The sequence below is a fragment of the Mustelus asterias genome, chromosome 4 (assembly GCF_964213995.1).
Source record: "Mustelus asterias chromosome 4, sMusAst1.hap1.1, whole genome shotgun sequence".
Taxonomy (NCBI): domain Eukaryota; kingdom Metazoa; phylum Chordata; class Chondrichthyes; order Carcharhiniformes; family Triakidae; genus Mustelus; species Mustelus asterias.
The window spans coordinates 148438346-148466085 of NC_135804.1; the positions used below are offsets into that span (position 1 = coordinate 148438346).

A 27740-nucleotide genomic window follows, 5' to 3' on the forward strand; every position below is an offset into this window, starting at 1 on the left:
GATGAACCTAACCTGCACATCTTTGGACTGTGGGGGGAAATCCACGCAGACACGGGGAGAATGTGCAAACTCCACACAATGATCTGAGGCCAGAATTGAACTAATTGTCCCCGGTGCTGACAGGCAGCAGTGCTAACCACTGAGTTCTTGTCTGGTTTCTTTCTTACATTCTTGCTTTACTTGAGCAGTCAACTCCGCAGGAGCTTTAGATTTACTTTTGTGAATTCAGGAATTACCCAAGGATATGAACTGAGGTCTCAGATTTTCACCATATATTAAATACTCAGATCAACAAACAGAGAGATACATTGCTAAGTTTCTGGATGGCACAAAGGCTGTTTTTAATGACTAACCTTTCATTCTTTGATGGAAACTGATCAGTATTGACAAGTTAACACACAAGTACACAATGGAATAGTTTGTTGGATGGCCTGTCATAGTGGTGCATGTAGTTGTAAAACAGCTTAATTCCATAACTCTAAATATTATTAGGATCTGTATATAATTATAACCTCCTCCTTCAGGTATCAGGCCGAAGAAGGATATTGGTGAGCATGGACTTCCATTGGATTGGTCCATGATTATGCTTGGCAAAGCATTGTCGCGGTTTGCCATTGCCTTCTGCAGTATGGCTGATCCAGAAACTATCCCACTCTTACCACCGGCCAGAACATGTGTTGGAAGGATTTACAGCCTGATAATCAACCTGTTCGGCCACATTGTGAATGTACCTTCCACAGTCTTCAAGTTCTGAAGTGTGACTTGAATCCAGAGATATGGATGCTACCATTGTGTCACAACATGTCACTCACTTATGACATTATAGGAACAAAATATCATCACGTCACTGCAAGGGAAATGCTTCTTGAAGTATCTATCCTAACTCATCTCTGTTGAAAACGTTGAAAAGTACAAAACAAGTGACATGTGAGACACTCACGAAATTTGTAATTTTTGTATCCGTTCCTGGGATGTGGGTGTTACCGGCTAGGTCAGTATTTATTGCCCATTCCTAATTGCCCTTGAGAGCTAGGATCGTGTGTGACATGGAGGGGGATTTGCAGCTGGTTCTGCTCCCATTCATCTGCTGCCCTTGCCCTTCTAGAGATCATGGGTTTGGAAGGTGCTGTTGAAGGAACCTTGGTGAGTTGCTGCAGTACATCTAGTACATGGTACACACTGTCTAGCATTGTACATTGGTGGTGGAGGGAGTGAATGTTAGTGGATGGGGTGCCAATCAAGCGGGCTACTTTGTCCTGGATGGTGTCGAGCTTCTTGAGTATTGTTGGAGTTGCACTCATACAGGAAGCGGAGAGTATTCCATCACACTCCTGACGTATGTCTTGCAGAGGTGTACAGGCTTTGCAGAGTAAGGAAATACATTTCTCTCCACAGGACTCCTAGCCTCTGATCTGCTGTTATATCCACAGTATTTATATGGCTAGTCTAGTTCAGTTTCCTATTAACTCAGACAGTAGAAAAGAGATAACAAAATAATAAAATGTTGTACAACTGGCTATACTTTATTAGTTTCAAGAAAAATGGGATGAAACGCCGTCAGTACATAAATAAAGTACAAATACCTTCAAGGATAATGTCAACATATTCCGCAGGCTTATAAAATGAAGAAAGAAATTTTACTTAAAACCAAGATACGCATTATGTGACTTGAATATTAATATGCATACGTGACAGGCTAATTGTATTCTAAGAATTAAGATCACATAAGTAATTTCAATAGTGTTTTATAATACAAATAAATACACATTAGGACCACTCTCCATTCTTTTGTTTCCAAAGGCACTTTTTCTTCCTTGTAATAAAGAAAGCTAACAGTGATTCTTTTTTTCTTTGTTAATTTTCCGTTGCATACGTTTTGGTTTTCGGGGTGCTCTAGATTCACATCAGAGTCCCACTGCAGTCCAGCTACAGGCCAGGTTTCAGTGAACTGAATTTTCCCTTCTCACATTATGGTGCCCCAGCCCGACCTCACCCCCTTGCACACCCACCCCTCCCCCCGCCCCGCCCCGTACCCCAGCCCACCACCCTCCCGACTTCAGCAGCGTTCCTTTTCTGGTTTGTTCAGCTGTAAAACTTTAAGCAAGTCTTCCAATTCTGTTTTGCATCCTTGATTCATACATATCTGGCTGATTTCTGCTTCTCCTTCTTTGAAAATATTCCATCGTCCTAGGGCCCACAGGAAACAAAAATGAATGGTTACAAAATTAATAAGGTGCAGCGCTTTTCTGCAACATTCAGTGAATATAGACTGGACAGGTGCTTGTGAGGTGCAAGGCAATTATTGGATCAAAGGATTTAGATGAAATCACAAGTCAAGAGAATAATATCTGAACATTTTTTATGTCATCCAACCTTTTCACATGGTTGCACAGAGCTTACAGCACAGAAAGAAGCCCTTTGACTGCACAGTGGTTAGCACTGCTGCCTCACAGTGCCAGGGACCCGGTTCGATTCCTGACTTGGGTCACTGTCTGTGTGGAGTCTGCACGTTCTCACTGTGTCTGTGTGGGTTTCCTCCGGGCGCTCTGGTTTCCTCCCACAGTCCGATAGACGTGCTGGTTAGGTGCATCAGCCAAACTAAATTCTCCCTCAGTGTTCCCGAACAGGCGCCGGAATGTGGCGACTAGTGGGTTTTCACAGTAACATCATTGCAGTGTTAATGTAAGCCTACTTGTGACACTAATAAATAAACTTAAACAGTGTTAATGCTCCACACAAGTTTCCTCCCATCCCTCTTTATCCAACACTGTCTACATAATCTTCTATTCCATTCACCCTAATCTCCCTTCCCATTAAATACATGTATGCTGTTAACCTCAACTGCTCATTATGCTAATGAATTCCACATTGTTATCACTCTCTGGGCAATTAATTGAATTCTTTAGTGGATTAATTGAGTGACCTATTTATTGGCCCCTATTTTTGGACTCCCTGAAATTGGAAACTTAAGGCAAGATTTTGTCCTTTGGTTCAGGACTCTGTAGTCAGGTTAAAATGGGGATCGGAACCCTGCACTATGAGGGAAACAGTCACATGGAAGATTTTCTCCAAATTGGCCAATTAGTGACCAGAAGGCAAGTTTGCTGGCCCATTAAAGACAGGATCTCAAAGCTGGAGCGGCAATAGAAAGCCCTCCAGCTCAGAAGGGGATGCAGCCTGCAATTCAGCCAAGTTCCAAAGATTTACACCTTTAGACTAAAAAATTGAATCCACAGTCTTTCTGGAGGACTGAGTTTCTTCAAAGAGTGAAAAACTCCAGTTCGTCTCTGACATTCGGTCTTAAAAGGTCATACACTGTCTTTAATTGGGGCATAGATCAGGTAGATAGTCAGCATCTTTTCCCAAAGGTAGGGGAGTCCAAAACTAGAGGGCATACGTTTAAGGTGAGAGGGGAGAGATACAAAAGGGTCCAGAGGGGCAATTCTTTCACACACAGGGTGGTGAGTATTTGGAATGAGCTGCCAGAGGTAGTAGTAGAGGCGGGTACAATTTTGTCTTTTAAAAAGCATTTAGACAGTCACATGGGTATAGAGGGATATGGGCCAAATGTGGGCAATTGGGACTAGCATAGTGGTAAAAATTGGGCGGCATGGACCGGCTGGCATGAAGGGTCTGTTTCCATGCTTTAAACCTCTATGACTCTATGACCTGCTTCTGATGTATTTTCATGCCCCTCCCCACCTCTTTGTTCTCCCCCATACAGGACTAAAAATCCTCTCCTTAACCTATCAAAACATAAGGCTCAAAATCAGTAATGCAATGGAATACTGTCCACCTTGTTTGGATGAGTGCACCTCTGACAACAATAAAATAACTCAACCCCATCCAGAACAAAGCAGCCATCTTGATTGGTACTGCATCTGCCACCTGAAAGATTCGCTCCCTTCATGGATTCTGCAGTGTGCCCCATCTGTAAAAGTGCTGAAACTTGCTGAGGCTTCTTCAACAGCATCTCCCAAACATACACTACTCTCAGGATGTCTGCAGTGGGATTCATTCATATTTCGTGCAAATCCAGCCATGGGGAGATTGATGGCAATGTCCTGTTTTTGCAATACTGACGGTGATTCGCCGCCAATCACCATGTATTTCTTCCTCGTCACAAATTGCTGGGTTTGTGGCACACTTAATGGCAGGTACCGTGGATGAATCTTACGACACTGTGGTGGTTATGTTTTCGGCGGTTGGGCATGTTTAATATGATGGATGGCTAGCCTATCACCTTCCTGCCCACCTCCCACCTGGCCTCTATAACCCAGGGGATGGGTAAGGTGCTCACTTGCCTGCCCACCCTTAAGTGGCCACTTCACAACCTCAATCCATCTCCACTCTCATAATACGCTGGACAGTGGAAGGTGAGCGAGAGTGGAAAGTTGTTTTTTCCCCCACAGATGTTGATAAAAGTGCGAGAAGAAAAGGGATAAGTTGTTAGAAAGTGGGAAGTCCTGTGTGTGGATTGGTTGGCAGCTCTTGAGGACAAAAATTTTTTTCACTGAAGGGCGGTAGTCCCACTCTCTGCTTATTCAGGCCACCTGCAGCATAACATTGATGCAGGGAGCTATGGTTAAAACCAGTCCATATGCGAGCACCACAACACACCAACCCACTCCCCTACCACTGTACTATTCTGCCCCATGTATTTGTAATTACCTTTTCAGAAAATTCTTATTCTTAATCAATGAGGAGCAGGGTGGGTGGAGCAGGGGATATGTTGGTGAGGGATACCATAAAAGTTGGGAATGTAGAAGTCTTGATAAATTTAATGGCAGGATATGGTTATAATTTTTCAACTTAATTTCTCACCCAATAGTGATCCCCAGAAAACCAGTTATAGAAGCAGGAGGCCATTGCCGATGGCGCATGGTGATCAAGAAAGATCATATATTGTAGAGAGGATTGAGTGGGGCAGTGCAGAGAGAGGGTTGGAGAGATTGGACTTGGTGCAGTTGGTTGGCAGATCGCAGCGAGAGAGGCAAAGATCAAGACGCAAGGATTTCTTACCAACAATCAAGAGAGAGAGGGAGGGAGGGAGAGGGGAAGGTCATGTGGAGAGAGATTGGGGTTCACTGGCTTGGAGGAGGAATTGCTATTGTATGCGGGACAGGTTATTAGCAGGTGGTGGGGTGGGGGAGGGGGCAGAGGGGCATGGTGTTGGCCAATCACAGCAGATGATTTACTTGAGTTGTCTGAATCCACATCATCCCTCTTTCTGGCCCATAAACAGTGCTCTAAAAAAAAATTGCTGGATCTGGCTACTCCCCGAACCTTCAGGATCTCAACTGGCCAGCACTAAATTAAATCGGTGAGAAAACTTGAGGAACTGAGCTTCACTAACATATTACAACCACAGACCCACCTCACCACAGTAGGTTACTTGAACATTCTTAAACCTGCATAGTTAAAGTAAATGCATTTGTGGCATATTGGGGTTTATCAATTTCATTCCCCATCACCAAACCTTCTCCAGCCGATCATTGGAGGAAAATTCTTCTCACTGCTTTAACTTCTTTAAAAAAATACTAAATATTACTATGCCACTCAGTGAAATAGATTATTCCATTATTTATTTTAATTTATGATCTTCCAACCGCCACTTTGCTTGAAAGACAACCTGATAGGAACCAATTATTTTGTCGATGAACCCAAGAATCAAATATAATTTGCCAGAGTGGCTTTGAGTCCACAATGTACGGTTGTTCCTTAATTTATCACAATCTGGCAACTAACTGACAATCTTACCAATAGTCATAAGGATGACTGGTATGGGGGAATGCAAATATAATCTTATCATCATGCAGCCCAACATTTTCTCCTAAGAATGGTCTTAAGCTGTATTTTTGGAGCAGACTGGAGTTTTACAACACTTGATCCATATTATACCTAGCATGGCTGTGTTATGCACATCCCTCAACTTGAAGAGCACATAACATTTTTTACAAAGTTACACCTCTGCAAAGAATAATGTGTTCCCATGTGTTTATTCCATTATTGTTGTGCTTTGCCCTGAACCATTGTTACTTACTCTGAGTGGTCCGTGTCAGTGGTTTAAAAGATCCAAGGTTGACCTGTTTTTCAAAGTCTCTCCTTGACATTTTCTCCATGTAAAAGTGGCGTAGAACACCTGCCATGGGAAACAGTGACAGCTATATTAGGAATTCTAATTTCCAAGTTAAACAATTAGCTTCTCATTGTAAAACAAATTCATTTTTCAAAAGCAGTTGCTTCTGATTCAACTGTAGAGCTGGAATTCAGAGTGTTAACTGTACACAATAAAATAACTCTTCAGAGGCTGGTGTCCCTTCACCAGATTCCCTTTATTTACAAGCTCTATTCCAGTGCTTCAGGTACAAAGTCAGAATCCAGGTGGCCACTGGACCTGACACTCCCATTTTTATATATAGGTGAAGCTCCCTGATCGGGCAGGCAACTATGATCTCAATCAGGGAGCTCATACTCAGAGGCCAACCTCATGTGTCTCGTTGAAGTCCTTACACACACTATTCTACATACTCTATAACTTACTTAATGGTCTGCATTTGAGATGTTTTGCAGTGGTTAATGTCCCCACTTCTGGGTTTGAGTCCCACTCCACAGCATGATGGCCATAGAAGGTGCATCCATAATGCGGCCAAACAGGTTGACTGTCAACCTGCAAAGCCTTCCAACATTTCCATAGCAGTTGGCAAGAACAGATGGGGCTCCTGGTCAGGCAAGCTTGATGCATAGTGTTGCCCCTCAAGTTAGGACAATATAGTATAGAGGCAAATCAATTTCAGAGCGTGGAAGACAATTACTATAAACAAGAAGCTAAATGTTTTTCTTCCACAGTTAATTTAATTGTATTTTCTTCTTTATTCTGAATGTCCAATATTATGCATCATTCCCGTCCTGACACCAGGCTTGTAGGCAAGCTTTTGATCCACACCTACTCTACGATCAGCTGCGTGAAAGAGTAGAGAGAGCTCATTCAACTTGACTCACTTCATCCAACTATGCTCCTTTCATAGTGAGGAAGTGTTGCACTTTTCATTACCATCTCCCCAAGACCCTAGGCACAGCCAAACTCAACTCTTGGCAAACAATGTATATAACTATTCTGTAGCACAATGGTTTGACAATGGGCATTGTGTGTCAGTTTGCATTTTTGGTGATTTGCTTTACAAGTCTTTTAATACAAAAGTGTGTATGGTACAGCTACAAACAGCTCCGACTTTTGCATACTGCATTAATGGCTTATGGATATAATCTTCTGTTCTATTTAAAGCCAACTGGAATTCATACAGAATCAAGTAATCTTAATGTAGCCTAATTCCATTGGGACATAAATCTATTTTAAGGATACATGTCAAAGTTTGCTTCTGTGCAGCTACTAACACTACTAATCTGGCAATATATCCAAAGGGTGGTACCATGTGGAATGATATCTTTACTGCATGTCACCGTCTTTCACTACCAGAGTTTTACAAGATTGTAAAATAAATTTATGTGTGTTGGAGGATTTGGTCTCAAAACCATTTTGTTTGCTGAGATGCTGTTCGGGAGGTTATAAAAAGAATTTGTGCACATATTTGTTGCATAGGAGCACTGCATTGCTTAGTCTGACTGTTCTAGTCAGCTGTTTCTTACAGTCTGGTGATAATTACAGGAATGCATTGGCTGCATATCAGTATTGACAACCCTTGGCATGAAAGAATTTTGCACACTTCCCATAGTTTAAGCATTACACGAATAATGGCTTTTTATCACACAAGAGAAAATTGCCATAGTCCAGTTGGACTGCAACTTCCCAAATCAATGTGAATGGTTTTCATTGTGCATTAATGTGGAAAGTGACAGTATAACCTGAGAGTCAGGACTCGATCTGATAGGCGACTCCAAAGACCTTTAGGAATAGTGGGAAAGACCTGGATGTGGAAGTCCCACCCGTATTTCTGACAGAGCCCATTTTTGCAGGCAGGGGAAGGGGCCAGAGAGTGAATCACACAGGCCGGAAACCCAACCTTAGCAGGGTCAACTGAAGTTAGTGCAGAGTTCAAAGAGACCACATTTTTGCTGCTTCAAGGACCAAAACCCACAGCATCCGCATGTACAGCATGGGTGGCACGATTTATAGAATGGATGTAAACTCTACTGAAGTGCAGAAAAGGTCCATTATAGTGTCATGATCTGGATTTATTTAAATAATCAGCCTTTAAAAATGAAAAGAATATCAGGCTGAAGCTGTCAGTTACAGTTAAAATACATTGGCTGCTGGACTGCTTTGATTGACAGGCCATCTGATGTAGGTTAGAAAAAAGTACCATATGTTCCTTCAGTTTCAACAGAGTTCATTGCTGAGCCATTATGTATTCTTGCCTGTGTTTCAAAAACTACAAATGCAGTAATCTCAGCAGTTGGTTGAGTTCACATTTTGACTGGCAGATTAAAGTGAATATTAAAGGATGAACAATCTTTGATGTTGCTACTAAATAGAACTATGATGATTTTGTATAACAGACTGAACATTTGAGTCTATTTAAATTTTTTGAATATGTTTCATGAATTCAATTCTTTCCATATTAAGTGGGTATGAGGAAGAACACTATGAAATTGTTGGAATTTTAATTTATTCATCTCCACATGGCTCCAGGTCTTCCCATGGTGGCAAGAGTTGGCATGGGGAATGAGGCAGAATTGAGGGGGAATGGGGGCATGATTGGGGTTGAGGGCTGTGTGAGGAGTGAGGGCTAGAGGGCCTAACAACTTCTAAAACAAAATTAGGACAAGGTCTGAGAGAGCCAAGGCGGGCCCTCTAACCAGCCCATCTTTGCACTGCCCACTCTCCTGGCCACCTATGATCTATTTCCAGGGTTAGCAGGCCCAAATTCATATTGCCCCATCTCCCTGCAATGAAACTTGGGTGGACTTCCTATTGGGTGCCATGGTCTCTGCGTGTACAGAAATCGGCGCTGAATAAATTATTTGAATCTCATTAGTGGGCCCAGGACTGAAGTCTAAAGGCCTGCTAGCCTCTCCTTTCCCACCAGGAGTCTTTCACTCCAGCAGGTTTGCAACAGCTCCCCACTAATTGGGAGCTGGTGGCACGACTCCACTGGAGTGAAGGGAGGCCATGGAGGCTCTCCAAGAGGGTCGGGGGTAAAGGGGGATGTACCCTTTAGGCATTGCCAGCCTGGCAGCGCCAGCCTGGCCCCTGGCACTGTCCAAGGAGCAAAGTAGAAATGCCTAGGGGCCATCGGCAGTGCCAATGGGGCAGGGCCTATTGGGGGTGGGGGGTCCCACTGCCACTCTGCACTTTGTAACAGTGACAGAGGGAGGGAGACTAGCGATTGGGGCTGGCCATCGGAGTGGGGGGTGTTGGGGCTGGCCCGGACACGTTGGAGAGGCCAGTGATCAGGGGGTGGGGGATCAGAGGGGCAGCGATGCAGAGGTCACGGGGCTGACCAGCAATCGAGCTGGCCAGCAAATCGGGAGACCGGCAGTGTGGGGCTACTACACATGCGCTGATCTCCGCTCTGATAGATCGGCGCACACGCAGTGGCCCGCTCAGCACTACGTTGCCAGCCTCTCCAGCGGGAATAGGCCCCGCTCCAACCTTTGAATCGAGATTCACACTAGGGCACTCTGTGATGCACAGAGTTGTGGGAGATTCATTTTGAAAGTCCCGCTAAAAAAAGCAACGGGATTTACTCCAGTTTTTACACGAATTCGGCTCTTAGAATTTTTTGGGGAGAAGTTTGTTTGAGTTACTGTGGCAACCTGCATTTATGTCTGCACATTATACTCTATTCATGGTGCTGGTAGAGTCTCCAATTTTCTTCCCGCCACATGGCTGACTGGGAAGCTCTTCCATCTGCTAACGGCATGTTTTGGAAGGATTTGCAGTTTGAGGCTCAACCTGTTTGGTCACATTCTAAACACACCTTCTTTGGTTACCAAGTCCTAGGATGGTATTCTTAACTGGAGGTTATGGCTCAGAGGCAGCAACATTGCTAACTGCACCATAAAACCTCCTAATTAGTGACTATCCTCCTATAATTTTCAAAAATTGATCTTTTAAACGTATCCTTGTGCCAATCTTTTCTATTTCTCTTACACCCAGATAATGTCCTTCTCATCGGACCCCTCACCCTCTTGTTCACATTACCCCTAAAATCAATGTTTCTTTCCACCTTCCAAACAAATATCACATTGTCATAACATCGATACTTCCTCATTTTATGGATGCTGCTGTTAATTTTCAACTCATCCATCACTTTGAAAGTTCTGGTTTAATCCACTATCTATGGTAGAGCTCTCTGTACAGCAGCTCCATAGGTTACCTGGTTCTCTGTACAGCAGCTCCATAGGTTACCTGGGTTACACCCCTCTGGAAATCTGCTCCTCCTGGTGCAACGTCTGTCATTGTCTTGGAGGCATAAAAGTTGAAGGGAGGTGATGGCTTAGTGGTATTATTGCTAGACAACTAATGTTCTGGGGACCCGGGTTCGAATCCCACCACAGCAAATGGTAGAATTTGAATTAAATTAAAAAAAAACTAGAATGAAGAATGTACTACTGACCACAAAACCATTTCGATTGTCAGAAAAACCCATCTGGTTCACTAATGTCCTTTAGGGAAGGAAATCTGCCGTTCTTATCTGGTCTGGCCTACCTGTGACTCCAGAGCCACAGCAATGTGATTGACTCTCATCTGCCCTCCGAGGGCAATTAGGGATGGGCAATAAATGCTGACCAGCCAGCGACACCCATATCCCATGAATTAATAAAAAAAATAGATAGACTTAAAGGATTTGCCACTGTTCAATGTTATGTGAGTAACCTTCACGTGATCATCCATGAAGGTAATGTTTATGTCTAGTTAAATCATTCTCAAATCATTATTCAGTGGATGGGGCTTGGGATGGACTGGGGGAGGACTTCTGTTATCTATCCTCACTCACAGTTTGCATTCCTCTTTTTTTTGGTGACCTCCTTTGATCATCCATCCTTATTCAAACTTTTGTTGATGATTCCGGACTAGATTAACCAATTTTTTTCTGATCACCTAGCCTCAGTTCTCACAATCTCCAGCCTTCTGAAAATAATGACTGAACTATTGTATCTTGAGCCCTCCATTCCCGTCAATGTGGCAACAACATTTTATCTCTTTCAGTTTTGCAATAACACATTTCCTTCATGCCCGACCAACAGCTGCCAATTCTTACCTTTGATAGTTCCCACCTTAACCCTTCTTTCTTGGATCACACTTTAGTCATCACTATTTCCATTCTGGAACTGCCATATCCCTTTCATCACTTCAAGCTATTCACAGGAAGCTCAGTTAACTCAGTCACTTCAGATTTGTCTTCTCTCATTAACCAGTAACTCTCTATAAAGCTAAAGTGATTCCAAGCTTTTTAACATAACTTGCCAATAGGAAAAGCTTTCCAAAATATGTTCCAGTACTCTAGAGAAGGATATAAGATGATTGGCAATCTCTAGCCTCCAATCTCTCTTTTCCCATCACAAATTTCCTTTATTTTATCCATTATACTATGGTCAGTTCACCTCTGAATATTTCACTCTTATTCGGGAAGGGAGGGGGGCGAATTTCAGTATGGGTGCCAAACAGGAAGAATATTGGAGCTGCTTCCAAAGAGTTTGGCCGATGCACCAGTTGTGTTTCCGAGATCACTTTTCATTTCAGGCCTCATTAATATTTTGCCAGTGAAATATCAGTGCCAAATAGGCACCCTACTACATGAAGGCAATTGTCTGGTGGCACCAGGTTAAAGTACGACAGGTTTATTTGGAATCATGAGCTTTTGGAGCACTGCTCCTTCATCAGGAGAGTGGACAAGAAGGTTCACAATCACGGCATATATAGGCAAAGACACAATTGCAAGATAATTACTGATTGTAATGTGAAGAATGGTTGGAATACAAGTCTTTAAAGGTAATCAAGTCTTTACAGTGTGCGTGGAGAGAGGGATAATCACAGGTTAAAGAGGTGTGAACTGTCTCAAGCCAGGACAGTAAGTAGGATTTCGTAAACCCAGGCAGTATGGTGGGGGTTACAAGTCGTGTGACATGAACCGTGTTACAATTCCCATGGCGGACGGGGCAGGAAAATTCCCCTACTGAGTTTGCTACAAATCTGAAATAAGAATTGCAGAAAAGCAATCATTCCTGGACTTCTTTAAATAGCTGTGTTAATATAAAAGCAAGGATGCTATGCTGAACTTTTATAAAGCTCTTAAATCGGCCTCGCAGGTGGAGGATGCGGTCAAGAAGGCGTACGGCGTACTGGCCTTCATTAATCGAGGGATTGAGTTTAGGAGTCGGGAGATAATGCTGCAGCTTTATAGGACCCTGGTTAGACCCCACTTGGAGTACTGCGCGCAGTTCTGGTCACCTCATTACAGGAAAGATGTTGAAGCCATTGAAAGGGTGCAGAGGAGATTTACAAGGATGTTGCCTGGATTGGGGGGCATGCCTTATGAGGATAGGTTGAGGGAGCTTGGTCTCTTCTCCCTGGAGAGACGAAGGATGAGAGGTGACCTGATAGAGGTTTACAAGATGTTGAGAGGTCTGGATAGGGTAGACTCTCAGAGGCTATTTCCAAGGGCTGAAATGGTTGCTACGAGAGGACACAGGTTTAAGGTGCTGGGGGGTAGGTACAGAGGAGATGTCAGGGGTAAGTTTTTCACTCAGAGGGTGGTGGGTGAGTGGAATCGGCTGACGTCGGTGGTGGTGGAGGCAAACTCGTTGGGGTCTTTTAAGAGACTTCTGGATGAGTACATGGGATTTAATGGGATTGAGGGCTATAGATAGGCCTAGAGGTGGGGATGTGATCGGCGCAACCTGTGGGCCGAAGGGCCTGTTTGTGCTGTGGCTTTCTATGTTCTATGTTCTATGTTAGGCCACAACTAGAGTATCTTGTTCCAGTTCTGGTCAGCGCACGTTAGGATGGATGTGAGGACTTTGACAAGGTGCAGATGAGATATACCAAAATGGTTCCAGGGCTGAGCGGTTTTAGCAAAAGTTTATGTTGAAGAAGCTGGGATTGTTTTCTCTGGAGCAAAAGAGATTGAGGGAAGATTTGATAGAGGTGTAGAGGATGATGCCAAGTTTACATAAGGTGGACAAAGGAAAACTGTTCGCATTAACTTATGGTACAAGGACTAGGGGATGTCATTTTAAAGTTTTGGGCAAGAGATGCAGGAAGAATATGAGGAAGAACATTTTCACGCAGTGAGTGCTAATGAGCTGGAACTCACTGTCCATGAGGGTGGTAGAAGCAGAGACGATCAATGATTTCAAAAAGAAATTGGATGAGTACTTAATGGAAATAAACTTGCAAGGCAATGGGGATAGTGTAGGGGAATAGGAATGGTTAGATTGCTTTTTAGGGATGAACTCTACAGGCCAAATGATCTCCATCCATGCCGTAGTGATTCTACGACTGTGTAAAGGGTGGACACCATCTTGAATTTTACAAGTATCCCCTAGAACCGTGCTTTAGGTTTTCTTTGTTACGCACAGTTCAAGGCTTCTTGTTACTTCTGTGCCAAGCTACGTGGATGAACAAATAGAGATATTAGTGTAATTGCTTCTAGTTATAAAATTGCAATTAAGTCTTCATTTTTAAAGAGGAACTAACTCGTTTGATATAAAAGGGTTAAAAGATGCCATTAAAGTATCAATGAGGGTGATTTGCACAGGCATGTTAAATATTTATAGGTTAACATACCAGCAGTAATTTTCTCCTTTTAAATGGGGGAGCAGGTTATTCACTTTACGGGAGAAATAAACAAAAACAAAATCACTGGTATTCTAGAACTCAACCAAAAATGGCATTAGTGGCAACAAGTCAGCCTGAACAGCTTAAAGAGAAAAAACAGGTTAATGCGTTGGACTTCTGTTTCTATTCACCTCTCATGAACTATTATATGAAGATATGGGCAGAATGGCTAGATAAGTAGATTGTTAACTAGATAAAATAAATTGGTTGACAGTGAAAATAACATTTTGGCTAAAGTTTATGGAACATAAAACTCACCTTTCACTAGAGTCCAGGTATGGACTTCTACTTCTGGAAGATTGTCAATCTCTATAGCAATTTTCTTGCTATGCTTTTGAGAATCAGTTTCCTGGACCAAGAGTGATTCATAAACTTGAACAGTCTCTTCATCGCATTCTACTTCCTTATTGTTATCTTGCAAAAACCCTGGTACCTCTGGTGCTGTGGAAGAAAAACTGAGAACTAAACTCTTAACACAAAAATGTCTTTATTAATTAGTTGTTTTTTTCCTTGAACATTATCTGATATCTAAATCCTACATGCTACTAGGTTGAAATTACCATCATTGTTCAAATAAGATTACATTATGGATCATAAGAAATAGGAGTGGGAGTAAGCTACCTGGTCCATTGAGCCTCCTCTGCCATTCAATAAGATCATGGCTGATCTGACTGTGTCCTTAACTCCACTATATTGCCTGTCCCCCTTTACCCTTTATTCCTTTGGCAATCAAATTTCTATTTAACTTAGCCTTGAATAAATTCAATGACCCAGCCTCTCCTGTTGACTGTGGAAGAGAATTCTGAAGACAAATGACCATCTAAGAGAAGTAATTCTTCCTCATCTCCATCTTAAATGGATAAGAACCCTTAGCTTTAAACTGTGCACCCTAGTTTCTTCCACAAAAGGAAACATCCTCTCGGCATCTACCTGTCAAACCACCTCAGAATCTTACAATTTCAATAAGATCGCTTTTCGTTCTTATAAACTCCAAAGAATATAGGCCCAATCTGCTCAGCCCTTCCACAAGCCCTTGAGACAATCCCTTCATCCCTGGAATCAACCTAGTGAATTTTATCTGAAATGCTTCCAATGCAAATATATCCTTCCTTAAGTAAGACGACTAAAACAGTCCACAGTCTCATCAATGCACTTTACAGTTGCTGCAAGACTTTACTACGTTAATACTCTGTCCCTCTTGCAATAAAGGCCAACATTTCATTTGTCTTCCTAATTACTTGCTGTACCTGCATGCATATACAAGGACACCCAGATCCCTCTCTAATGCAGAACGCTGCACTCTCTCTGCACTTAAATAATATTCTGTTTTTCTATTCTGCCAAAGGGAACAGTCTTACATTACCCCACTTTATACTCCATCTGCCAATTTTTTTGTTCACTCACTTAACCTACCCATATCCCTTTAAGTCTCTTTGCATCCGCCTCATAACCTGCTTTCCGTTCTTCATACCATCTGCAAATTTGGCTATAATACAATCTGTCCATTCATTCAAGTCATTAATATGGATTATAAATAGTTGAGACCCCTGCACTATTCCCTATAGCACTCCACTAGTTACTGTAGGTCCTTGATTGTTCAGTTGGTAAGCGAAATGTCTTCTGTAATGTGGAGCCAACAGATCAGGAATATCCTAGAATTCTGCATTAGTAGGAGTGCAACAATTAGTCTCAATGCTTCAGCGTTAGGGCGTGTGAAAATTATTCAGCATTTCTACTGCCAATGCACATGTAGTGAATTCTTTGGAGTCTACACATGCAAAAATCTCAGTTAACTTCAGAATGGATGTGACACCACCCTTAGAAATAGAACATAGAAATAATACAGCACAAACTGGCCCTTCGGCCCACAAGTTGCGCCGGTCATGTCCCTATCTACCTAGGCTTATATATAGGCTTACCTATAACCCTCAATCCTATTAAGTCCCATGTACTCATCCAGAAGTCTCTTAAAAGACCCGATCGAGTTTGCCTCCACCACCACTGACGGCAGCCGATTCCACTCACCCACCACCCTCTGAGTGAAAAACTTACCCCTGACATCTCCCCGTACCTACTCCCCAGCACCTTAAGCCTGTGTCCTCTCGTAGCAGCCATTTCAGCCCTGGGAAAAAGGCTCAGAGAATCCACCTGATCTATACCTCTCAACATCTTGTACACCTCTATCAGGTCACCTCTCATCCTTCGTCTCTCCAAGGAGAAAAGACCGAGCTCCCTCAGCCTATCCTCATAAGGCATGCCAACCAATCCAGGCAACATCCTTGTAAATCTTCTCTGCACCCTTTCAATCATTTCCACATCCCTCCTGTAATGAGGCGATCAGAACTGAGCACAGTACTCCAAGTGGGGTCTGACGAGGGTCTTATATAGCTGCATCATTATCTCCTGACTCCTAAACTCAATCCCTCGATTGATGAAGGCCAGCACACCATATGCCTTCTTAACCACCTCCTCTGCCTGCAAGGCCTATGGACTCTTAAATGGTGCGTGTGAATTGCACATTCAATCCACAATTACTGGAGACATCCATGGAACTATATACCAGCATGCAAGACAGTACTGTTGGGGAAGGAAGAAAACTGGCAGTGAAAACATTAAATAAAACAGAATTGCTAACTTAAATTAGAAGAGCTATTACCTTTTTGAGACAAAAACCGTAAGAGGCCAAACGCAAAAACATCTATTTGCTCCATTGTCTATTAGTACAAGAGTCCCAGATCTGATCCCCCACAAGTTTCTAAACATGGTTAGTGTTTAGTTAAAAAACAAATTGCGTTAAATGAAATGACTTCTACCTGGACAAACTTTACAACATTTTCCATTGACTTTCTGTGGGTAATTACATGGGTAAGGATCTGGACAATGGATCTTCTTGCATTCTTGCTTGGTTATGTTGCATGTACACAGCACACACTCCATTCGTCCAAACGGGCGCAGGATCGGGTGCCAGGATTCTCCATGTGAGTAGGTCTTCCCATTTGAGACACAAACTGAGGACACAAGATAGACTCGCTCAATCCTTTGAATAGCAATTCATTGTTTGTCTACCAGTTTTACATGCTGCTCTGCAAGTTTCTAACTCTATTATTTTGTTTGAACCACAATAAACACTGCTGTCTCCATAACTGCAGAGGCGTTGTCTGCATTTCCCACTAGATTTGCAATTATAGGAAATACTGACACCATAGTTATTATGATTCAATTATTCACATAAGTACATTTTGTCTCTCATTTTGGAGATCTGATTGCCAATAACTTGAAGGGAATTATCACCACTGCAATACCTTCCTCTGTCTTTCACAGACAATTATTGCCATGGTCAAAATGAGAGTAAACACAGAATAAGAGTTTTAATTTTGAGCCAATGTAGGTCCGTTGAGCTGAGTTCCGCTTTACCCCAGCCAGCCTGTCTCGTTAATAGGATTCAGCTAGCCAATGCTCTAAGTGGTAATGTAGATTTCGCTGGCCAAATAATGTGCAAGTTACTTTGCACTCAGTGTGAATAAATTGTGCCAGAAAGTTGCAAGGTTAGAGCCAGTTAAATTCCAGTATCGCTTCTGTTCGTACCTTGGTTCCATGCCAACCCGTATCGAAGTCCCAATAAAGGTGTCACCATGGGGAGGAGAGTATTATCGAGAAAGAGGAAATTCCACTTCTACAGATTTCTCAGTAGTTTGGTTTGGAGACTATTAAACATGTTAATGTGTTTCTGTGCGTGTCAGACATCTGGTTGGCCAGAAGCAAATCATTTAGTTTTGCCCAGAATAGTATAATTACAAAGACTGGACTCTTTCAATCACAGACATAGCCCTAACTGCACTATGAGTGTACTTACACCACATGGACTGCAGTGGTTTAAGGTGGTGGCTCACCACGCATTTTCTCAAGGCAACTAGGATGGACAATTAATGCTGGCCTTACCAGTGATGCACATAAACCACGAACATGATGGCACAGTGGTTAACACTACTGCCTCACAGCGCCAGGGACCTGAGTTCAATTCCCAGCTTGGATCACTGTCTGTGCGGAGTCTGCACGTTCTCCCTGTGTCTGCGTGGGTTTCCTCCAGTTTCTTCCCACAGTCCGAAGGATGTGCTGGTTAGGTGCATTGGTCGTGCTAAACTCTCCCTCAGTGTACCTGAACAGGCGCCAGAGTGCGGCGACTTTATTGCAGTGCTAATCTACTTGTGACAATAATAAATAAACTTTAAAAAACAGATGAAAATAATCTCTGAATTGGTTTTGCAAGTGAAAGGCATTGCATTAAGATGACAGAAGCAGTGGCTGCAGCCACATTACTCGAATACGCCACTGCATATTGTGCCACTGCAAACTCTAATAGGCTACTACTAGGTGAGGCAGTGGCAAAATGGTATTGTGAGCGGACTAGTAATCGAGAGACACAAGGTAATTGTCTGGGACCTGGGTTCAAATCCCACCATGGCAGATGGTGAAATTTGAATTCAATAAAAGTCTAATGATGTCCATGAAACCATTGTCGATTGTTGCAAAAACGTCCATCTGGTTCACTAATGTCCTTTAGGGAAGGGAATCTGCTGTCCTTACCTGGTCTGGCCTACACATGACTCCAGACCTCAAATGACCTCACAGTTCAAGGGTAATTAGGGATGGGCAATAAATGCTGGCCAGCAATGGTCATATTCCATGGACAAAAAAAAGTCCATTAGTAGTTGGCAATCTGAACCCTATTCAACATCCAAATAGTTCTGACATAACCTGGTTTGGAGGGTAGGTCTTATGAGGAAAGGTTGAGGGAGCTAGGGCTGTTCTCTCTGGAGTGGAGGAGGCTGAGGGGAGACTTAATAGAGGTTTATAAAATGATGAAGGGGATAGATAGAGTGAACGTTCAAAGACTATTTCCTCGGGTGGATGGAGCTATTACAAGGGGGCATAACTATAGGGTTCATGGTGGGAGATATAGGAAGGATATCAGAGGTAGGTTCTTTACGCAGAGAGTGGTTGGGGTGTGGAATGGACTGCCTGCAGTGATAGTGGAGTCACACACTTTAGGAACATTTAAGCGGTTATTGGATAGGCACATGGAGCACACCAGGATGATAGGGAGTGGGATAGCTTGATCTTGGTTTCAGATAAAGCTCGGCACAACATCGTGGGCTGAAGGGCCTGTTCTGTGCTGTACTGTTCTATGTTCTAACCTGATCTCAGGTTGACCTAACTCCTGACTCAGAGAATCTATTACAATGAATGGATTTGCAATCATATGACACTGTTTTTAACAGGCAGAAATATTGACAGATATAGAGAACCAATTACATACACTGGAGTTTTTTTTGAGATATGAATAAGATAAATAAAAAATTCTTGCCTCCAAAATGAATGAATATACAGCTGACAAATCAGTCATAATTTCATTTATTTATGTTGGGAGCTGTTCTCAAATGAATGCATTAACAGCTGATAAGGCCACCACCCTTAACAAACAAGGACAGTTAAGACATATTTGTGGAAAAAAAATGAAATGTAGAGATGATTCCACAATCCTGGGCTCCCAGCTAAGAGCACTCAATAGATGCATGATCGAAGAATTGGGGCTCCAATATCCCATTGCTGCCCAAATTCCTCCAAACTGTCTAAAGTGTAACTTCAATTAGGGACATGAGACCAGGTGTAAAATAATTGTTTGAACAGAGCATGAGTTATAATGGAATGTGTTTGATAATCTACATTAGTGGTAAATGTTACCAGAATGAGAACAGTACTTAGAACATAGAACATAGAAAGCCACAGCACAAACAGGCCCTTCGGCCCACAAGTTGCGCTGATCATATCCCTACCTCTAGGCCTATCTATAGCCCTCAATCCCATTAAATCCCATGTACTCATCCAGAAGTCTCTTAAAAGACCCCAACGAGTTTGCCTCCACCACCACCGACGTCAGCCGATTCCACTCACCCACCACCCTCTGAGTGAAAAACTTACCCCTGACATCTCCTCTGTACCTACCCCCCAGCACCTTAAACCTGTGTCCTCTCGTAGCAACCATTTCAGCCCTTGGAAATAGCCTCTGAGAGTCTACCCTATCCAGACCTCTCAACATCTTGTAAACCTCTATCAGGTCACCTCTCATCCTTCGTCTCTCCAGGGAGAAGAGACCAAGCTCCCTCAACCTATCCTCATAAGGCATGCCCCCCAATCCAGGCAACATCCTTGTAAATCCTTGTAAATCAAGGGTTAATTACAAGGAGACAGTACACAAACCCAATGTCATATTTCCAGGAATCTAGAAGGTTACGGGGTGATTTGATTAAGGTTTCAAAGATGTGAAGGAGAATTAATATGGTATAGCTCGATCCCCTGCTGGTCAGGGGTCTTAGATTAGGAGGCATGGACTGAGAGGTAGAGCCAGGCCTTTCCGGAGTGAAATTAGGAAACCATAGAATTCATAAAATCCCTTCAGTGCAGAAGGATGCCATTCAGCCCATCAAGTCTGCACCGACTCTCCAACAGAGCATTCCACCTAGGCCCTCACTTCCACTCTATCCCCATAATGCAGCCCCACCTGTATTTACCATGAATACTAAGGGACAATTTAGCATGGTCAATTCTCCTAACCAGCACATCTTTGCACTGTGGGGGAATCCAGAGGAAACCCACGTAGACACGGGGAGAATGTGCAGGTACCACACAGACAGTCACCCTCGGCCAGAATCGAATCCGGGTCCCCGGCACTGTGAGGCAGCAGTGCTAACCACTGTGCCGTCCCTTTAAAACAATTTTACACATAAAGGGTGATAGAGCTTTGGAACTCTCTGCTGTGAATGGCAATTGATGCCAGACCAATTGTTCAACTTAAAATTGGGATTGATAGATTTTTGTTACCCAATAGTATAAGGGATATGGAATGAAGATGGTTACATGGAGTTACGTCACAGATTGGTCATGATCTAAGTAAATGGCTGAACAGGTTAAAGGGGCTAAATGGCGTACTCCTCTTCCTAATTCCTATAAGCTGGTTTTTTGTGGCCTCTTCCAGTGTATTTGTATATGGTGGCTCCTCTCATAAAATAAAGAGGGTGGCCTTCCTGCCCACCCTGACCTATCTTCCATAGTTTGGTGGGTGAGGAAGGCATCAGACCTGCCCTTGGGTCCACTGAGGCCTTAATGGCAAATTAATGGCCACTTAAGAGCCTCATTCTGCCTCTGCTGCTATCTTACATGGGACAGGGGAAGGCGGAGGCAAGATGGGTAGCCTGTCAGCCTCCACTGCGTGGGCTGCTGATGGACTGGAAGGGAGGTACCTCCTTTGGTAACTCCTCCGTGCCCATTTGAGGCACTCACCCACAAAATCATATATCCCCTTTAGTTCCCCTTCAAACCTGGACCCGGAACCCCAGTTGAACCCTTCATGTTGGCCAGCAATTCTCTATGGTGGGGGCAGAAGTCCCACTCTGAAACAATTATGGCTGCTCCCAGCGTAATATCATTGCAGGGCAGCTTCATTTCAGGTAGGCGAGCTAACGACTGACTACCGCCGAGGGGGCGAGAAATACAACGCCCTGTAAAATGCAGATTTATATTCCAAAAGCTAGTGATTGGAGCACCCAAAGCTCACTGTAAAAATGAAAATGTGACCTATACCTGAAAATCGATCAGACATCCCAATTCTGGCATTGTGCAGGCTTCATCACCAAAATTGATTCTGTTTTGGATTTGAACGAAAAATCTCCCGCATTTTGTATTTGAAGTAAAGATCTCCCCCATTTTGTTCAGTTTTAGTCCAAACATTTCATGAAGTCTCAGGATGCTTGAAGGGGAGGACACATAGGATGATACTTAAACTAAGATCTTAGTTAAAATAAAAAGGCCTAGAAAGTTAGGCTTATTTTCTTTGGACATGATTTTTAAAAATATTATGAAGAGATTGGATGTAATTGATTTGTGTACAGTATTCAAAATAAATAATGGAGTGAGATGGTATGTTTATAAAATACATGGCCAAAGTCAAATCAGATGCCAGAAAGTATTTAAAGGCAAAATACTGAATCTGAAACAAAAACAGAAAATGCTGGAGAAGCTCAGCAGGTCTGACAGCAACTGTGGAGAGAGAATAGAGCCAACGTTTCGAGTCTGGATGACCCTTTGTCAGAGCATCAGAAAGTATCTCCTCTCTCAGAGAATTACCTTTTGAATTGACTAATGACAGTCATGTTGTGTACCACAGTCCTTTAACAAGGTAAATGCTGAAGGAAAGTAGATATCCATCACAGAATCTTGGCACTTGCTAATTATCTTACGGAGTAAGAGAGAAATATACTAGCACTTTTTCCGTTATTTTTCACTTTTCCTCCTCCTTAACATTTTGCATTTCTCTTTATTCATTTGTGGGACATGGGCGTCGCTGACTCGCCAGCATTTATTGCCCATCCCGGGGCAGCACGGTGGCACAGTGATTTGCGCTACTGCCTCACAGCTCCAGGGACCCGAGTTCGATTCCCAGCTTGGCTCACTGTCTGTGTGGGGTATGCATGTTCTTCTCGTGTCTGTGTGGGTTTCCTCCGGGTGCTCCGGTTTCCTCCCAGAGTCCGAAAGATGTGCTGGTTAGGTGCATTGGCCATGCTAAATTCTCCCTCAGTGTACCCGAACAGGCGCCGGAGTGTGGCGACTAGGGGAATTTCACAGTAACTTCATTGCAGTGTTAATGTAAGCCTACTTGTAACACGAATAAGTAAACTTTATCCCTAGCTGCCCTTGAGAAAATGGTGGTGAGCTGCCTTCTTTAATCGCTGCAGCCTATGTGCTGTGGGTTGACCCACAATGCGGTTAGGGACGGAATTCCAGGATTTTGACCCAGCGACTGCGAAGGAATGGCGATGTATTTCCAAGTCAGGATGGTGAGTGGCTTGGAGGGCAACATGCAGGTGGTGTTCTTCCCATGTATCTGCTGCCCTTGTCCTTCGAGATGAAAGTAGTTGTGGGTTTGGAAGGTGCTGTCTAAGGATCTTTGGTGAATTGCTGCAGTGCATCTTGTAGCTGCTGCTACTGAGTTACTAATAGTTAGGTGCACAGGATTGAATCATTTAATGGATAAGATGAACATTGATAGGCCAGCCAGTTGTTTTTCGCCTTTCTTTACATGTGTATACATTCAATGAGGAGTTTGGGTAATTCAAATGTAATTGACTGAAAGTAAGCTTATCACTTAACTTGCCAGCTGCCATTACCTCTGCCATGCCTGTGCTTGTTGTCGATAACAATTTGCACAATGGTACCAGATCCTTGCTGAGGGTCAGTTAACAGGCCGCGGTGAGTCCTTGAGCTGGGCATTCTGGGTAAATTGGCAATGGTGCTCCCGAGGCTTCCTCGAGATTCGTACTGAGTCCGCTGATATGAATGTCTCTGTTTGAACAAAGTTAGAATGCCATTCATTCAAATGTGCATGTTGCACTGTGACAACAAAGAAGGTTTATGCATTAGACCCTTTGGCAAGCGAAAAGTGCTAACTTCTCCCTCAGTGTATCCAAACAGATGCCGGAGTGTGGTGCCTAGGGGACTTTGACAGTTATTTCATTGCAGTGTTAATGTAAGCCCACTTGCGACACAAATAAACAAACTTAAACTTAAAGTGACTTTATCTTTCAGTTTTCATGAATAAGCTTTCAACTTTATAGTGTTCCCTGCGAATGATGCAATTTATCAGGGGATTTGAGATGGCCATTGACTGGATATGGGTTATCTGGCACCTCTTACTCTTTCAGATCTGTTATGCCACCTGCCTTCTGGCTTCTTAGATTTTGCTTGAAAGTTCTCTAGCCACAATGTGAAAGTTGCAGGTTTGCAGTTCCATGAGAACCCAGCATAGGTTGTTAAATTGACAAGACATTTGGCTAGTGAAATAAAAAGAACAAGCTTTAGTCCCATGAATGAACTACGGTAAATGAAGAAGCAGAAAGGGATGTCAAAGGCTTTGCGTTGAAAGGTTACTTCTTCCTTGAGAAAGTTTAGTGAGGCATTTTTAATTGGTTTGCAACTACATAATGTAATAAGCAACTCAAAATCAAATATACTAGGTTAGGACCTTTAGGATCATATTTGGATGACAAAATTGGGCACCATTAATATAATGGCCTGAAATTTGCAAGTGTAATGTCAGATGAACTGCAACACATATCATCATTACTCTATGAAGCTAACAGAAACTTCTGGCTTCCGTACGTGCCCAGAAATCCAGAGGCTGTAGTCAGTAATAGAGTCATCGAGGTTTACAGCATGGAAACAGGCCCTTCAGCCCAACTTGTTCATGCCGCCCTTTTTTTGAACCACTAAGCTGGTCCCAATTGCCCGTGTTTGGCCCATATCCCTCTATAACCATCTTACCCATGTAACTGATTAAATGCTTTTTAAACTTGTAACTCCTTATAACTCAAACCATCAAGTCCTGGTAGCATCCTGGTAAATCTTTTCTGCACTCTTTCTAGTTTAATAATATCCTTTTTATAATAGAGTGACCAGAACTGTGTACGGCATTCCAAGTGTGGCCTTACCAATGTCTTGTACAACTTCAACAATACCCTGCTCCCACACAGGGTGCACTGTTGCAGTCTTTGTAGATGATGGGGAACTGGTGATTTGGTGTGAACTTTTCTCACATTGTTCGTGCTGTACAAACTACTGAAAATATTACGATCTATTGAATTTAACAGCATTCTTCTTGCTGAACAACATCCCTGGCCTTGAAGAAACAATTTTCCAAGTGTGGAGTCTCATTCACTCAAATAAATATTTACAAATACCATGTGACCCAGACTGGAGGTGGTGGGGGGTAGGCGGATGTCCCGGAGGATTGGGGAGGGTGTCCCGGACTGGAGGGGGTAAGGTGAGGCAGCTAGAGGAGTGGCAGTGTCCTCATCCAAAGGGGGGTGAGGTTGTGTCCTGGAAAAGGGGGGAGGGGCAGGGGGAGTGTCCCAGATTGGACCAGAGGTAGGGGGAGGTGTCACAGATCAGAGGTGGGAGAGGGGTTGTCCCAGATGGTAGGTGGGAGGAGTATAGCAGACAGGAGGGGAAAACAGGGCCAGAGTGGATGGGGGAATGGACCTGGAGTGGGGGTTGGACTGGGATGGATGGGTTGGACCAGGAGGTGGGGGGGGTTCAGGTCAGAATCGGGGTGACCCAGACTAGAGGAGGTGGCCAGAGTCGAGGAAGGTCAGAGTGGAGGGGGGGCATCGGAGCAGGTGTCAGAGCAGAGAGGGCAGGGGTCAGAGTGGTGGGGGGTTTGGAGCAGAACGTTTGCAGCAGATGGAGAGGGGGTTGGAGTGAAAGGGCTGGTCAGACTGAAGAGGGGTTGGAGTGGAGGGATGGGTTGGGTCGGACTGGAGGACGCGTTGGTGTGGAGGGAGGGGGGGTTCAAAGCAGAGGGGAGTAGCCAGAGTGGAAGGCGTGTTTGGAGCAGAGAGAGGGCTTCAGAGTGGTGAGGGGGGAGAGCGGTTCGGAATGAAGGGGGGGGGGTTCAGAGCAGAGGGGGGTTCAGAGCGGGGGGGGGGGATTGGGAGCGGGGGGTGGGTTTGGTGGAGGTTCGGAGCGGAGGAGGTGTTCGGAGGGGGGGCGGTTCAGAGAGAGAGGGGAGAGGAACATGAAAACAATATTGTGCACTCACTTGAGCTTTCCCTTTCTAGCTGCCAAACTGCGGTGAAAAACTGGGCATGTGCCAGGAAGCTGGAGTTTCAAGTGTTTAAAATATTTTCAATATCATTTGTTAATTTTTGTAAACATGAGTTTGAAGCTTTGCTTTGTGAGTGATTTGTGCTGGTGTGTAATACCAGAAAGCTTGTGTGTGCACAGAGTTGTTTAGGAAAGATTTGGACTCCTTTTTTCTATTCGTACAGTATTCTGCCAAAAAGATGTTTGATTTAATAAAATCCTGACCTGAGCTTGAACACTTTCTGTTTAAGCAGCTCCTACATTACTTCTAAATTTGGTGCACGAGTAACTCTGTCTGACTTCAGCTTGAACAAGTTCAGACGCTCTCTGTCTCCATTTCTCTTCTCTTTGTTGTTGATTAGTTTCAACTATTGCACTTTTGTGTCAAATGCTTGATTCTGTTTGAAATTGAAAATCAAGGTGAAACTACCCAGCTCCTCAAACATGATCTGTGTTATTAAATTTAAAATGTTAGGAGCTAAACACTGTTTTTTTATCACTTTTGAGATTACTCTTACAATAAGTTTCGCAAAAAATGTAATCCAATTTTTCACATGGCGAAATAGGCAGTTAGATTTGATGTGAAGTAAACGAGGGAGAATGAGGGAGAATACAAAGGGCTACAAATCGCCTCCACTAATACAAAAGCTCATTACAGCAGATGCTGGAATTCTGAAATAAAGTGGATAGAGCAAGTTAGGAAATATCCTGGCTCACCGCACCCACCTCAGGAGAAACTATGATTCGAAACAATGGGGGCACAGTCTCAGGATAAGGAATTAGGACTTTTAAAAGAAACGGTGGCATGGTGGCACAGTGGTTAGCACTTCTGCTTCAGATTGCCAGGGACCTGAGTTCGATTCCTGGCTTGGGTCATTGTCTATGTGGAGTCTGCACATTCTCCCCGTGTCTGCGTGGGTTTCCTCCGGGTGCTCCGGTTTCCTCCCACGTGCCAAAAATGTGCAGGTTAGGTTGATTGACCATGCTAAATTAACCCCAGTGTCAGGGGGATTAGCAGGGTAAATATGAGGGGTTACAGCAATAGCTTATCGGTTTCTATGGGATCATAACATAGATTAGTCCATCATGACCGCTGTAGGCAACAGTAAAATATCTAGCAGTGAATGACAGCCATCATAATCCTACTTGTCTTTTTAGACAATTTGCACTTTTATCCCTCCTCTTTTGAAACTACTGATTATTCTGAGATAGGTTTCACAGATGCTGGCTTTACTTAGGTACATTCCCCACAACTATTTCCAGATAGTAATGTCAATAGTCAATTTCATCACTTCTGTGTTCACCACATCCACACACACTTCCTACCAAGAGTCAATAGAGGATGATCAGGCACCTGGGCTGATTGTTTTCTCCTTGCCCTGTCCTAGGGGCATGGAAGGCAATTTTAGCATCTGTCAATTGGAGGATCCAAAGTTGCATTCTTTGTCAATTAGTTAAAGTTAATTCTAAAATTAAGGTTCCAGCAACGCACATTTTCTTTCATTCATTTGTGAGACAGGGGTGTTGCTGGCTGGCCAGCATTTATTGCCCATTCCTTGTTGCCCTTGAGAAGGTGGTGGTGAGCTGCCTTCTTGAATCGCTGCAGTCCATATGCTGTAGGTTGACCCACAATGCAGTTAGGGAGGGAATTCCAGGATTTTGACCCAGTGACTCTGAAGGAACAGTGATATATTTCCAAGTCAGGATGGTGAGTGGCTTGGAGGAGAACTTGCATGTGGTGATGTGGTGTTCCCATGTATCTGCTGCCCTTGTCCTTCTAGATGGAAGTGGTTGGTGGTGGAAGGAGTGGATATTTGTAGACGTGATGTCTAGGTTTGTAGATGTAGCTTAGGTTTATTGACAAAATGTTTTTCTTAAGCATCAAAAGACTCGGTCAATTTTCCCTGGCTGAATTTGCATCATTGTTTCCCAGAGTGAAGGGAGTGTCAGAGGAGCGGAGAGCACAAACAGTGTGAAAAGATTATTGAAATAGGATGGAACAAGACTATGAAATGAACTGATTAAATGGTCACACCTAAAGACTTATTGCTGCCATTGAAATCCTGAGAACTGGGTTTGAACTGGTTTCCATAATGTAAACACAGGAAACTACCATTTTAATCATTTTGAATGATTAATAAACACATTATCAATGTTTGATTAAAATAATCTGGTGGGTTAAACGGCAATTAAACCACTGTATATCATCAGATAATCCAAAGGCATTGTCAATGAGACAATG

At 43.4% G+C, this 27740-nt stretch overlaps 1 protein-coding gene across 6 annotated transcripts in view; it reads right to left on the reverse strand.

The window, feature by feature from the left end:
- Positions 1–1503: 1503 nt before the first annotated feature.
- Positions 1504–27740, reverse strand: part of chrdl2 (chordin-like 2) — a 60230-nt gene continuing 33993 nt past the window's right edge. For 5 of the 6 annotated variants that reach the window (XM_078211936.1, XM_078211937.1, XM_078211934.1 and 2 more), the window contains 5 exons: positions 23026–23200; positions 16618–16812; positions 14063–14245; positions 6044–6142; positions 1507–2187 (listed from right to left, as the gene is read on the reverse strand). In XM_078211936.1, the coding sequence (XP_078068062.1) occupies positions 2057–2187; positions 6044–6142; positions 14063–14245; positions 16618–16812; positions 23026–23200 (783 nt within the window). In that variant the 3' untranslated portion in view covers positions 1507–2056. Of the gene's footprint in view, positions 2188–6043; positions 6143–14062; positions 14246–16617; positions 16813–23025; positions 23201–27740 lie in introns of all 6 variants that reach the window. The other variant, XM_078211939.1, reaches the window with a different exon arrangement.